Source organism: Amphibalanus amphitrite, unplaced genomic scaffold (assembly GCF_019059575.1).
Source record: "Amphibalanus amphitrite isolate SeventyFive unplaced genomic scaffold, NRLGWU_Aamphi_draft 000063F_arrow, whole genome shotgun sequence".
NCBI classification, from domain to species: domain Eukaryota; kingdom Metazoa; phylum Arthropoda; class Thecostraca; order Balanomorpha; family Balanidae; genus Amphibalanus; species Amphibalanus amphitrite.
In genome coordinates, this window is record NW_024881559.1 from 793244 (window position 1) to 807103 (window position 13860).

A 13860-nucleotide genomic window follows, 5' to 3' on the forward strand; every position below is an offset into this window, starting at 1 on the left:
GGCATTCTTGAAACAAAAGCGCTAGGAATGTCTAACACAAGTATAACATGTGCGCTGTTGGCTGCTGGGAGGTAAGAGAATTTAATTATTATTAGCAAGGCTATTTACAAGGCCCTATATGCCTATACCAATGCCTATATTTATATGGCTATTTATAAAATTATTGGTTTCTTTGACAAATAGCTCTTAAATAGATCTACAATCCTAATTGTTTCGGTAAGTAGGTACTTGAGATTTGAGAAGAACGTGTAAGTTAGATTGTCTGATAATGTGTTAGTTGTGTGTTACCTTCCTGTTTGGGTATGTGATATTTCAAATCGTGCAACTGTAATTGTCAGCTGTTATTGCAAGCGAGACAAGTTTCAATACCTTTATGTTGGAAAAATTGTGCGTGTGGGTGGCCTGCCTGGCTTGCGTGTTTCATTTTGGCAACAAAGGAGAGGTGCTACACAGGGATGCCAATGCTTGTTTTATAAATAAATCAAACCAAATCCAATGGAACCTAACTTAACTTGACCTAACACCTAACTTGACCACCTAACCTAACCTACAACATGCAACCTACACCTATGAATTACGATAGGCATACAATGGGCCAAAACATTAAATGGGTGGCCTGTTGCAAAACCTTGACCGGTGAATCACGATGTATGCATCCTAAACAACCACTACGCCACCGAGCCAGCTGATGGGTTCGAGGTGTAAGCTAGTTTCCAATGATGCAATGGATTATTCTCTGGGTAGCACCTCCCCTTTGTTGCAAAAATGAAATACCCACCTTGGCGTGTAGAAAAAGAGTAACATTTTGTTGGTGCTTATGTATATCTCAGCAAATGGTTGAATTGCAGCCTTTATCGTGTTGGTGAATTGATATTGTACCATGCTGTCCAGGCTCCAGCCTAAGTTATCAATTGATTAGTAGCTTAGCATGGGCTGCTTTACAAAAGTCAGTTGATAAAGAACAATAACTTGTACTAAATCTCTATGAAATGAAGTGCCCATATTCAACATTTAGCAGCATTTTTCTTTCAGACGCTACTGCAAAATGCAGTAGGTGGTGTGTTATGGCCTCCGAGGATTCCAACTGCTCTCAGAAGAGCTCAGGAGACCTGCTGAACATTGGAAAGCAGCCTGCAGGTGTTGAGTCCTTGCTACTCTTGAAGAAGCAGAGAGCTCAACATCAGTCTGTTGAGCCCGAGCAGCGTGCTACCTTCCGAGTGCCGGCCAGCTCTGTGCTGGACCGCGTCCGCTCCTTCCTGCCGCGCATGCGCGAGGCGGAGGCGACGCTGCAGGAGCGTGTGGCCAGCGAGGGTGCCGACGCCGTGTGTATCGAGGCGGACGACTCGGAGCGGCCGCACATCGAGCTGAACCTGGGCCTGTGCGAACTGGAGTCGGGCTCGGACTCGGACTCTGACTCGGAGTCGTACTCGGACGGATCAGAGTCGGACGCGGAGCGCGCGGCGGCGCCCGTGGGTCCGGTGACGGCGGCCAACCTGCGCCTGCCGGGCGGCGGCGGCGGCGGCGGCGGCTCCCGGCGGCTGGTCACCGAGGTGGGCCAGTCGCGGCCGGCGCCCGCCAGCCATGAGCGACACGGACAGTGACGCGGCCGGCTCGGAGCCCGACCTGGAGACGCTGAGCCGGCGCGCCGCCGAGGCCCGCCTGCTGCGGGACGCCGAGGCCGGCCCGGCCCGACTGCGTGCCGGCTCCTCTGGCAGCGAGGACGGGGACGCCACGGACAGCGGGCCGCCAGGTGAGCCCTCTGACATAACCAACAACTATTCTATTTGATATTTTAAATGTCGTTTCCGATCAAGCGTTTAAAGAACCAGTACATATTATAGGTACATATTATGTTATGTCGTTTTAGCCATCGGAGATGTAACACAAGATATACTTGCCCGTTTGTTGAATGAAGAGTTCATACTCTATCAATATGTTATCAAGATACGTGTAATAAGGCAATCCTTGACGGCACAGTATCTCGTCACATCAGAAGCGTTCGCTATACGCTTTGCTAACCTGGACGCGTTTTCAGACTCTCCCGAGGAGGAGATTCTGTGGGCGGCCGAGCGCGGCCTTTGCGAGCGGGTGTCCCAGCTGTTAAAAGAGGATCCGAGTCTGATAGGTGCCAGAGACGGCGACGGCTACACTCCGCTCCACCGCGCCGCCTACAACGACCACGTAGCAGTAGTGGAGGTAAGGATTCATAACTGTGGTGGGAGGGATTTGAATGAGTTTTATCTGGGAAATATTTTTCTCGTTGTCTCAGTTATCCCCTGGTTATTCCATTAGCCTCGGGAAAGGAGAGCCGTGTGCGGCACAGACGGTCCGTCATCTCCCGTTCCGACCGGCACTGACTGCGTCACCCCTCCCCCGTCCAGCGCCTGCTGTCGGCCGGCGCGGACCTGTCGGCGCGCACGGCCGAGGGCTGGACGCCGCTGCACTCGGCCGCCCGCTGGAACTCGGCCGGCTGCCTGCCGCTGCTGGTACTGCACGGCGCCGACGTGAACGCGCCGACGGCCGGCGGCCTGACGCCGCTCATGGTGGCCGCCTCGAGCGGCGAGGCGCGCGACACCTGCTACCTGCTGCTCACCACCGACGGCGTCCGACTGGAGGCGCGCAACGACAGCGGCGACACGGCCGCCGACATCGGCCGGCGCACGGCCGCCATCCAGCCGCTGTTCGAGCTGACAGAGCCGTACATGACGGACATCTGAGCGCTGTTCAGGCAGACCGAGCCGTATATGACGGAACTCCGACGGTTATTCGAGTTATCAGAGCTGTACATTACAGTCTCTGAGGCTGTTCGTGATGAGAGTCGTGTACGTTGTGGACCTTTGAACCAGGCTGGTTCATGACGGAGCGGTGAACAGAAGACGGGAGGTGAAAACATTCCTCTAGGCGCGAGCCAGCTGGTGTACCGTGTTGATCCCGAGTGGGGTATATTGGCCAGGTATACCCGAGTGGGGTCCGTACTCCCGAGTTCGGTCATGCGGGACGCTCGCCATGATTTGCGGCCGAGAGCTACGGATGATCGGTGCCAAGTGTTTTTGTACCGTGTCTGGTTCTATGATCTTTGTGTGTTGTGGATATAAGGTAATACATTCTCGAACCTGTCATAGGACTGAAAGGATATATGGACCATAAGCACCTGTCGCCTCATGCTTCAATAATTTTTCGTAATCTGCCAACTAACTATGCGTTGTATGTCATTGTGCTCACAAAGCAAACCGTACAAATCGTGTAAAGAGGCCAGCCGCAGAGACTCCTACCAGAATTAAATGATAGCAAAAAATCTATTGACTAATCAAGCCAGTAACATCACATGAAGTCAGTGGGTGTTCGCGTATGTATGGGCATTTCGGCGTCGAGCAAAACCACGAGAGGTTCTTATGTGTATGTATTGCTCTCTCGACGCAACTCGTATCACACCCATGATCGGTGGCAGGGTCGGACTGAGCAAGTCAATCTAGATACGCACTGCTGCTTCTGCCACCGATTTAAGGCATAAACCCTGCGTCAAGAGAAGAGAATTGTGCACTGAGTAATCATTGAGAGCCTATCACACGTCGATGCACGGACGCGAGCCACAACCGCGACCCTGCCGGCGTCGCGACAAGAGCACGACGCCGAACAGAGCGAAACATCACCGATTTGATGCTAGAAAGTCGCCACGCGCAGAATTAGCCCAACAGCGCACACTCCTGCCACAGCTGCGATTCTGGCCAAAAAAAAAAAAAAAACTACCTACGACCCCCAGCCCCACTCAATCAGGACAACCGACGCCTGTTCTGCACCACGCAAAGCTCGAGACGCATCCATTGGAGCTGCATTTATAGCTCCTCCACCACTGATCACCAGTGGGCATAATGATAGCACGCAGACGCACGTCGCAAGCTCTCACATATGCTCACTGTCAAATTACTTCTAACGAACAACCCAACCATTGCACGTATCCAGTTGGCAGTCAAATCGATCACACATCAGTCTTCGTGACTTCCGAACGGCACTCACTGCGTACCAGTCTGGTATGCTCATTAGCACACACCACTGACCACACAATCATTCGAACAGGTACAACTAACGAATTCAAGAGGTCTGAAATTCACGCGTCCGCCCTCAGTGCTAATAGCATAGTAGATGCTAGCATTCATTGAGACGCGCTGACGCTACCGACCATGAACACGAGTTCATCGCTGAACAGGTAGGATGTAAAAGTGCATATAAAATGGACCAGGTCATTGAGCAAAATGAAACAAAATAAATCCTAAATCCTAGCGTAAAGTGAAGTCAGTTTGGACGTTGAAATGTGTGTTGAGACTAGGTTCTCGCGTGAGGAAATATATCTACACATGCATTCACACACAAACATTTATGGCTGTCGGGAGTCGGGGTTCTAACCCCAATAAATCAAAATTTAATTCGAATACAAAATACCACTCGAGCTAAAAATGAGGGCTACAGCTATTAAATAACCGCCCACTAGTCCCCCTAAGCGCCGCCGGGGACCTGGATGTCGCGTCTCAGCGGCGCTGTGGGTTATGCACGTCGTCTATCACAGACCGCACACCGGGGCGGGCCCAGTCTCGACTATGGCTGGTGCCGGCGGGGCCCCCGAACGGGACTGCTTCCCACCGAGGGACAGCGTCCGGCGGGGACTGACCGGCGCCTGGCCGAGCGCTGGCTGCCTACCGCCTACCGCCGCTGCCCGGCTCACGAGCCAAACTGGTCCGTGCCCTCGGTGATGGGCTTGAAGACGAACTCGCCGCGTCCGTCCATCTGCAGGTAGTACTGAGGGGGGGGGGGGGCGGCTCCGGTCAGCGGACACGGGACGGCTCAGGTCAGCGGACAGCGCGGAGATCTGGGGGTACCTAGTACTGTGGACAGGGGACGGGGCGGTTCTGGTCAGCGGACAGTGGGACGGAGACGGGGGGCGGCTCGGTCAGCGAACAGCGGGGAATTCTGAAGGTAGCTGTACTGCAGTGGAGTGTGGACACGAAACGGTCACGGTCAACGGCGCAGCCGGCAGCGAGGGAGGTCGCAGCCACCGTTATTGCATCGGGTGAAACCAGCTGCAGTGGCTCAAATTAACCACTCATATAAATTTAATGAACGGATGCAAATCAAATGGCCATCTACAATTCTCGCCATTTAATAGAAAATGTCATATCGCAAAGAGTGACCGAACCGGACCGTCCGTCCGTCCAGACTAACCTCATGGTGGACCCAGAGCGACTTGCGGTGGGACACGGTGAAGAGCGTGATGCCCATCTTGCGGCAGTAGCTGTACATGGAGCCCTCGACGTCCACGCTGACCGCCGACGTGCACTCGTCCAGAATGGCGAACTGGGGCCGGTGGTAGAACAGGCGCGCCATCTGCCAGCGGGGGCACGAGGCCGAGTGTCACAGAGCACATCGACAACGACGGCGGCACAAAACGAGACACAACACATCGCCACTAAAAGCGGCACCAAACCAAACACAGCGCACTGATCCCACCGACGGCGGCACAAAACCAAACGGTTTTTTTTGCATGCCGCATGGAATACAGAAAAACAACAGATAATCGTCATACATATATCCGCCGAGATAAAGTTGTTCGTGTGCTGATTATCCACTATCCAACGAGTTACAAAGACTGTAACACTCCAGCTATCGATAGCCTCGTCGCTGTTCCGTGTGGTACATGATGTTGTCATGTGCCACACAGCGCCATGTGGCTGTCATGTGGCATATGACAGCCTCGTCGCTGACAGTCACACTGACGCAGGACGCTGCCCACGACCCCGCCCGACTCACGGCCACGCGCTGCTTCTCGCCGCCGCTGAGCACGTCGCCCCAGTCGGCCACGGCGTCCCAGCCATTCTCACGCTCGTGGATGTAGCCGAGCTGGACCTCTTCGAGCAGCTGCAGCAGCCACTCGTCGGTGCGGCCGCGCCGCCGCATCGCCGCCACCGTGTCCGGGTAGATCACCTGGTCAGCGACAGAGGAGGGTGTCAGGTCAAGGGCGGGTCACGGACGGGTCACGAACAGGTCACGGGTAGACATCAGCTCAAATGCTCATGGGCCGGTCACGGTTGGAAGTCAGGTCATGGAAAGGTCACGGATAGACGTTCACGGATGGGTAACGGATGAACGTCAGCTCACAGGTAGGTCATGGACAATGTCTAAATCCCGACCAATAACACCAATAATGGGATGTCACAGACGAACGTCATGCCACTGGATATGGCTCATGGCTGGACATTAAACCAGAGGCCGGAATGCCAGCATCCATGCATGTTCGGTGAAAGAGCAGTCAGAAGACGTTACGTAAGAAAACGGCCGCATATTCCGTGAAACATAAGGCGATTTAGTATCGCGTGCTACGTTACGCTGACGGCGCACCTGCCGAACAAGAGCCATACATTGATTGCACAATGTAAACAGAGTTAGTTACCGCTGACAACCAGGCCGCACCTAATGGCCCTCTTATTTCAAAGCCAACAGACAGTAAGCCATGCAGCGGTTATGTCATGCCTTCTTCAGTAGCCTGTGTAGTGTGTGACAACGTATGTACTATTTGCTCACGCGACCCCCCTATCGCAGCACGCCAAGACAGCCATGATAGCCCAACCTAATACTAGCAGCAGTGCAACCGCCACGTCAAACCCCGTCGGCCTTTATCTTTCCATCGCCGGCACGTTTCACACTACCGGCGGACAGTCAGTACGTGCCGGCGGGCTGGGGACCGACCGTCCGTCGGCGGCAGACTGACCTGGTCACGCAGCGTGCCCAGCGTCATGTACGGCCGCTGAGGGATGTAGAACAGCTGAGACCGGTCCGGCTTGGTGAGCGTGCCGCCGAACACGGGCCACAGCTGCCGACACGGGCACAGAGAACGGTCAGAGACGGTACCTACCGGGACGGTTCCGCGGACCGCACGTGGTGGAATCAGGTCATATGGGGACACGCACAGGCATGAAACAACGCATATCAAACACTGAGTGCCTGTTTCAGACACGCACAATATCAAACACTCTCTGTTTGAGGAACACGAGAGTCGATGCTATCAAGATAACTGCAAAATTAAATCACCAGCTAATAAATTAACTGTAACTGCGGTTGTACACATTAGAGTCCAGTACAAGCGTCAGAGGCACTTCCCGACCACTCACTATCACCACAGCGACCCGGCGGGCCGCGTGGCGCGTCCGTCGCCGGTCACTGCTGTCTCACCTCTCCAAGGATGCGGAACAGCGAGCTCTTGCCACAGCCGTTCGGCCCGCAGACGAGCACATTCATGCCGGAGCGCACCTCGAAGTTGAGCTCCTGCACGAGCACGTCTCCGTTGGGCGTCACCAGAGGCACGTGCTCGAACCTGGCGCGTGAGGGATCAACAGGTAAGTGAGACGCGGGGAATAACTGGTCATCTACGAGTACGTTCGATAAACCGAGCCATATGAAAGGCGATTAGGACTGGGTGGGTAAACGTAAAAAAGTAATAAAAAACGTAACGTAAAAATACAACGCTCATGAGCGTGACATCCGCCTGTTTGTTTGGTGGAGAAATATGTAAGTAACGGCCAACAGATTAGCGCATCCCACTAGGGAATGGTGACATTTGACCAAAATCAATGTGACCAGAAAGGCCTTCATTTCTAACATTAATTGTGAAAAACTCAGGAGGGCCAATGGGGAAGGACTGCAGACACCCACCTGATGATGTGATCCTGCAGCACCACCTTGCCGGCCTTGGGGTCCAGCGCCATGACGGGTCGGGCCAAACTGCTGGACGAAGATGACGACTTCAGACCTGGCAAACAGCGAAAGAGATGGGTGTTCATTCACGCCGACACTACAGCTGCCGACTCTAGCACGCAGCGCGATACAATCACGTTACCATATCCTAATGCCAAGAAACTTGTGAAACGCGGTGACCGGAGACGGACGCAATAAAGGAGCGTGCAAGTCTGAGGACTGTTGGCGTCGGAGACAACAACACAACAAGAGTATTCGATAAGACTGTGCTTATAACTTGAAGTGATGGCACGTCATCGCCGGTAGCTGCTTTTGTAACAAATGTCGTACCTAGTGAAAGCCGCAGTAAAGAGTGCCCGTTAGGCATCTAGCTCGCTCAGAGAACCAAGACTTTCGTCGGGCGCTCACCGTTGCTCTGCGGCGTGAGCATGGTCCTCTCGTAGTGTCCGTTGTTGAGGTCGTTCAGTACCTCGAGCAGCTTTGAGATGCGCACGGTGAAGCCGGAGAGGCGCGTCATCTCCCTGCCGGCCAGCACCAGGCGGCCGATGCTCTCCGCCAGCCGCACCATCATGCGGCCGTTCTCGTAGTAGCGCTGCTGGCGCTGACCGGGCGGCAGGCCCGCCATCGGCCCGGCCGCCGCCAGGAACGGAATGCTCACCGTGAAACAGCCCACCAGCGTGGCCAGGTACTTGGCGATGATGTTGTCCACGAAGCCCACCGAAAACTTGAAGTGCAGCAGCGTCTTCATGTGGTCGATGAGCTTGCGGAACTCGCTGTTGAGTGTGATCTTCTCGCGCTCGCTGCCCTGGTAGAAGGCCACCTCCTCGCAGTTGGTGATGAGCCGCGAGTTGACAAACCGGTACTCGGCCTCCAGCTTCTGCTCCTTGACCGTCATCGAGCCGACGGGGCGGCGCAGGTTGGTCAGGAACAGGCCCGACACGAGCAGGTAGGCGATCATGTAGCCGGGCACCTGGCGGCCCAGGCCGGCCGACAGCCGCTGCACGTACAGCACGATGTCCAGCAGCGGCTTGGACAGGTTCGAGTAGAGGTCCACCAGGCCCGTGCAGAACTGGTTCACGTCGTTGGTCAGCAGGTGGTCGGCGTTCTGGATCCGGTTGTCCAGATTGTTCATCTGGTAGAACGTGTAGCCCCTGGGACAGAACGGGAGAGGTTTAGCAAACGGATACAAGTACTGTCAATCGCATCCTGAGGTCTGCAGCCATTCCCCAAATACACCCGTTCCGCACGACAGCCATATACCACAAAACTAGCATTATTTACCAGCTTGACTAAGACTGAATCATTTTCCTCTTTAACGTATGACTTAAAAAGACGTCAGCGCATTAGTTTGCGCAGATCCTTCTGACCAGCGAGTATCTCCTTTCACTTACTTCATGTACTGGTCGTAGAGGTGGCGCGTCAGCCTCACGCGCAGGTCCAGCTGCAGCTGGTTCAGGCTGTACTTGAGCAGGTTGTTGATGAGCGACACCACGGGCATCATGCGGGTGTAGTCCCAGGCGTGCGAGAGGAACGCCGACCGACTGCCGCCGATCAGAGAGCTGCCCGGGCGCGGGGGGGGGTCAGAACGGCACAGGAACATCGGCAGTGGGATGGACGATGCGCACGAAGTAAAACACACGTCCGTTCCAGAGCTGATCCAAGCAGTGTTCAAAAACAAAACGATGGTCGGTGCACGTCTGCCAGGCATAATATAAAAGAAATACGAAGACATTAAATGCCCTTCAGCGATTAATACTTCTGGTTACTTTGCAGTCCTCTCAACTCACACAGAAGTCATCCATGTATCCGACATCCACATCCAAAGCGCTTACCTATATCTAGCACAGGACAGTCTAGTGCCATCTGAACAGTTCCCGACAGCATCACCCTCCCTCTCCCATCGACCGGCCCGCTCACAACACACCGTCCCCACCTCCGTCCCCAGCTCTCACCCCTAGCCGGGCCCAGGCGGCCGGCTTGCTCACGTTTCGATCATGGTGTGGTTTTTGATGAGCCACACGTCGCAGGCGGTGCGGGCCACCAGCACGAGCGCCACCAGCACGATGTAGGCAACCGGCGAGCTGAGTGGACCCGGGATCAGGATACCCAGCAGGCGGCGCAGACGGCGGAAAAACACCGCGTCCACCGCCGCCCGCTCCTTCTTAGACGACGCCTGCAGCGGACAGCGTTAGATGGTCAGCCAGGGCGAATCAATGGAGCGACACGGACTAGAACTTAACCCTCGCCGGCCGAGGGGGGCGGGGGGCGGGTGCCGCCCCCCCCCCCCCATAGGGTTTTTTTCGCGATAGCTCCGAACACGCTGGCGATAGAGAGCTGAAACTTGGCATACCTGACCTTTGATTCAAGCCGGATCTTTTGACACCAACCGCATTTTTGGGTCAGGTCAGGTCACTGACCTATGACGTCATAAGTGAACCTCTGCACGGTCTTCAGATGTCGCAACTTCGCAACGCCCTCACTACCAGAGGAGATGTCACAGGGAAATGAAACTTGCAGGATCTAGTATCCATTATGAGTCTCACAACTTGTATATCTCGGATTTTTCCTAAAGGTGATATGAGGTCAGGTCACTTTCGTGACCTCACCATTACAAGTCAATGGGGAAAAATGAAAACTGTTATTCTGGCGCCGGGAACGATCTCCAACTATCTCAAGCACACAGAATCGTGATTTGATGCACTCCTTGCAAGGTTAGATGCGTCACTTTTGCGATGTTGACCTTGCGTGACGTCATTTATGACGTCATCAAGGTCATATTAGTTTTTCGTCAATAACTCTTGATCAAATTGAGCTAGCGAGTCGGAAAAGCCACCAATGGACTCAGGAAGACCTGCCGAATCGAATGATATGCGACATGACCTCTTTCGACCAACTTCGTGACCTGGGGGTGCTGACCTGACCTTGACCTGAGGTCAACACCCCAAGTTGACCTGACCCGAACAAAAAGTATATCATTCGACGCGCCTGAGCAAGGCGAATACGATGCTGCCAAAATCGCGGCTCGGCGGCCGTTTTTTGCGAAGTTATTCACCAAAAACTGAACCGTACATTGGGGCACTTGACCTGACCTCAGAGGTCACCGGTTGACCTAAGACCTTAAAATCGGGTACCAATCTCTGCGTCTCGTAACGGCGCACACGCTCGTTTTTCCGCGACGCGCTAGCTCCACCAGGGGTGAAACGGCGAGGGGGGTCGTATCCGCCCCCCCCCCCCCTCGGCCGGCGCGTATGTAGAAAACCAATAGGTCCTGCGAGGGTTAGAGTGTCAGCCAGGGCGAATCGATAACGAGCACATACGAGTATATGTTGATTTGTAACAATTTTAGTTAATCGTCCAAAATGATCATAAGAGACAGGAGCGCCCATGACAACAACGGAGGGTCATGGATGGTCTGGTGGAGGGAGGAAATTGTTTTTGGTGGCATCTGACGGCGATTGCCTTCACTGAACTTCAGTGAATACTGGTGAGGACTAAGCGGCAAGCGCCGAGACGGTTCGAAATGGTCTGACACCAGTTAGCTCAGAGAGCTCACTCTCTCCTAGGTGCGCTCGGGCTGTGAATGCGAACCTTATCACCATTTATGTGCATGCTTGCCTGTCTGATGTGCGTCTTCTCAAAACATATTCGTAAAAGTTATCAACAATTCTATTTACTCGTTCTCACAATTACCCGACAGCGTGTCGATTACTGCATCATTGCTGTGATAGTATGCAACGTGTCACTTTTTTAATGGCTGGCACGTTGCCCTCGATGTCATGCGGATGTTTGTGTTTAAACTGGGAGACGAACGAAAACATAACACTGGCATAATCGCGGCGGTGCTAGGTGGCAATATTACGCATGAAGTCGTGTGGCAGATTAAATGTTGAAACGGTAAGTACGAAAAATGTTTAAAATTATGTCAAGCCATCAAATCGATGCGATTGCACAAAGTTAGAGTCTACCGTTATGATCAAATGCCCAATGAGGTATCATTCATTCTAGTGTGCTCTGTTGGTGCTCGGTTGAAAAAAACGGGAGTACAGTCTGAGCACGTACTTTTTATGAAAATATGTCGTTTTATTGGAATAGCTAAATGATACCATGGATGAAATAATACGATACCAAGTTAAGCACTGGTCCGATTGAAACTTGCTCTTTTACTAGTACGGATTAGCCACGGTCGAAAGAGAGCAAAATGTTCAATGCTTGAACATAAAGCATTGCATTGTCATCTTCAGCCAATGCAATGTTTTCGGAAATACGGAAATTCCAATGCAATCGGAAATACTTAAAATTGGTGCTGAGCTAATGGGGAAGATTAAAGATTTAGATAGTTCGATCTTCTAATAGCAACATACATACATTCTGAAACCAGTATCCTGAAGCTGAAGGAATTGTCAATAGTTCACGATTTTGCAGGAGTTGTTTCTCACGCTACTGAATATGCAGGTATATACGGCATAAAAATACAAAAGCATGATTATGTAGTTTCAAAATATTCAGCGGCTCGGGGGCCGAAAACGGGGTAGGTGAGGCGGTGAGGCAATAAGATGCGGTTTGTGCCGATCGCCAGGCGGTCGTCCGTGACATTATCCGTGGCTCGGCTGTATAACACAGTCATATTTTGCGGGCTTTATATCGGTACAATGGTTTCGGTCGGTGTGAGATCTGCGCTCTAACAGCTCTGATATCTCAGGGTATGTTATGCAACAGATAATGTTACATAACGTCCAGTAAGGGCATCGCCACCAGATGGCGAAACTCGAAAAATTGGCGTCGTACCAGTTCTTACCTAACAGAGCTAAGTGGGAACAATGCTTCAGTGATACGGTGCTCTGCCAGGCTGCATGATTTTGCATTTCCTGAACCACCACTATTCACTTCTGGCAAAATGCCGCGACCCGATCGTTCTTTAACCTTTTCGGTTTTCATTTAGGTCATTATGTTGCATTGGGAAACCGGGGAAGGCCGATTTGTTGAGCCTCTGTCAGCACGCCCCGCAGCTGCGGAGATGGGCCTGGGAGCGCGCCTCCGCGGCCGAACCGGTCCGATTACGGGGCCCTCTCCGCGGCCGGGTCGCTCGCCCGGGATGGAGAGCTTTCCAAACAGAGATCGAAAGCTAGAGTAGATACACCAGGACAGAGTATCACATCGTAGGCTTCACTGGATTGTATTGAATGCAATTAAAAGAAGAACCTCTTCAAGAAAGGTAATTCGCTAAAAACCAGCTAAAACTTCCGCCACGAACGAATGGATCAACAGCTTGAAGCGGGTGAGTCGACGATGAGCCACGATACATTGCTTGACCGAATCTAAAATAAACCAAGCGTCTAGAAATGTGTTATACACACATAGCTTCCGTACCACCGCAGCCGCAGGCCCCAGCTGAGCCCACATCGTACACCGGCTGTGTGCTTACAATGAGGTGAGCGTCCGGCCGGGCGACAGGTGACCGCACAGTCACACCGGTCGCCGCGCCGGCGGACACCGTGGGTCGACCGACAAAAACCCGTCCCCAAGGCGCGGCCCGGCGTCATACCCGGTACGTCCGGTGTCCGGTGAAACCGACACAGGGGCTGGACGGAACGGCTAGGAAACGGAACCGATAACTCCATGGCCGCGCGTGAGCTCCGCCTCGTTCGAATACAAACTGTTTGGTTTTCTTCGGGCGCAGGCGAGATCCGCGGAATCAGGATGATATAGGTAAATCTTGTCTCCATCGGTGGACCACGTAAATTTTCAGCGCAGGGACATCACGTAAATCATCAACACACCACTCGTCAGTTCACAAAAGCAATTTTCTGGCTTCACCAAATGCATTTCCTTGAGGGGCGGATCATACTTTGGGAGGATCAATGGGCAGGCAGGTGAATCTGCGTTTGCTTTGATATATGCCTACACTGATCTCTCCAGTGAGCCAGTGGGCGATGTCTGTGTGTGTGCCTCTGGTCAGTCCACTCGCCGACACCCCGTCTGAATTAATCTCCCGAGTGGGCCAGTCAGCGTCAACGGCCGGCTATGAGCCGTCCAAGGCCGCCACTCGGGCCCGGCCTCCGTGCCGGCGGGGGGACTCATCAGCGGCGCAGGGTCGTCCGCTCTACCCCCGCCCGTCAGCGC

At 53.5% G+C, this 13860-nt stretch overlaps 2 protein-coding genes across 17 annotated transcripts in view; one reads left to right on the forward strand and one right to left on the reverse strand.

The window, feature by feature from the left end:
• Position 1: 1 nt before the first annotated feature.
• LOC122378690 (ankyrin repeat domain-containing protein 49-like) lies at positions 2–3130 on the forward strand. 2 transcript variants are annotated; one of them, XM_043360065.1, is made up of 4 exons: positions 2–71; positions 1033–1750; positions 2036–2196; positions 2382–3130. In XM_043360065.1, exons 2-4 carry the CDS (start codon positions 1582–1584, stop codon positions 2715–2717), a joined length of 666 nt encoding a protein of 221 aa, XP_043216000.1. In that variant the 5' UTR covers positions 2–71; positions 1033–1581; the 3' UTR covers positions 2718–3130. The 2 variants fall into 2 exon arrangements, with proteins under 2 accessions (XP_043216000.1, XP_043216001.1); XM_043360066.1 differs by lacking the exon at positions 2–71 and adding an exon at positions 72–216.
• Positions 3131–3385: 255 nt separating this feature from the next.
• The window catches only part of LOC122378685 (ATP-binding cassette sub-family D member 3-like), a 47122-nt gene continuing 36647 nt past the window's right edge, over positions 3386–13860 (reverse strand). For all 15 annotated transcript variants that reach the window (XM_043360039.1, XM_043360030.1, XM_043360032.1 and 12 more), the window contains 9 exons: positions 9726–9913; positions 9132–9299; positions 8149–8891; positions 7699–7795; positions 7219–7360; positions 6758–6859; positions 5800–5973; positions 5215–5376; positions 3386–4791 (listed from right to left, as the gene is read on the reverse strand). In XM_043360039.1, coding sequence (XP_043215974.1) covers positions 4714–4791; positions 5215–5376; positions 5800–5973; positions 6758–6859; positions 7219–7360; positions 7699–7795; positions 8149–8891; positions 9132–9299; positions 9726–9913 — 1854 coding nt within the window. In that variant the 3' untranslated portion in view covers positions 3386–4713. The remainder of the gene's footprint in view (positions 4792–5214; positions 5377–5799; positions 5974–6757; positions 6860–7218; positions 7361–7698; positions 7796–8148; positions 8892–9131; positions 9300–9725; positions 9914–13860) is intronic.

Coding starts and splice junctions, on each gene's coding strand:
- LOC122378690 (XM_043360065.1), top strand. CDS start 1,582: ATGAGCGACACGGACAGTGACGCGGCCGGCTCGGAGCCCGACCTGGAG. Junction 1,751..2,035: donor CACGGACAGCGGGCCGCCAG/GTGAGCCCTCTG, acceptor ACGCGTTTTCAG/ACTCTCCCGAGGAGGAGATT. Junction 2,197..2,381: donor ACCACGTAGCAGTAGTGGAG/GTAAGGATTCAT, acceptor TCCCCCGTCCAG/CGCCTGCTGTCGGCCGGCGC.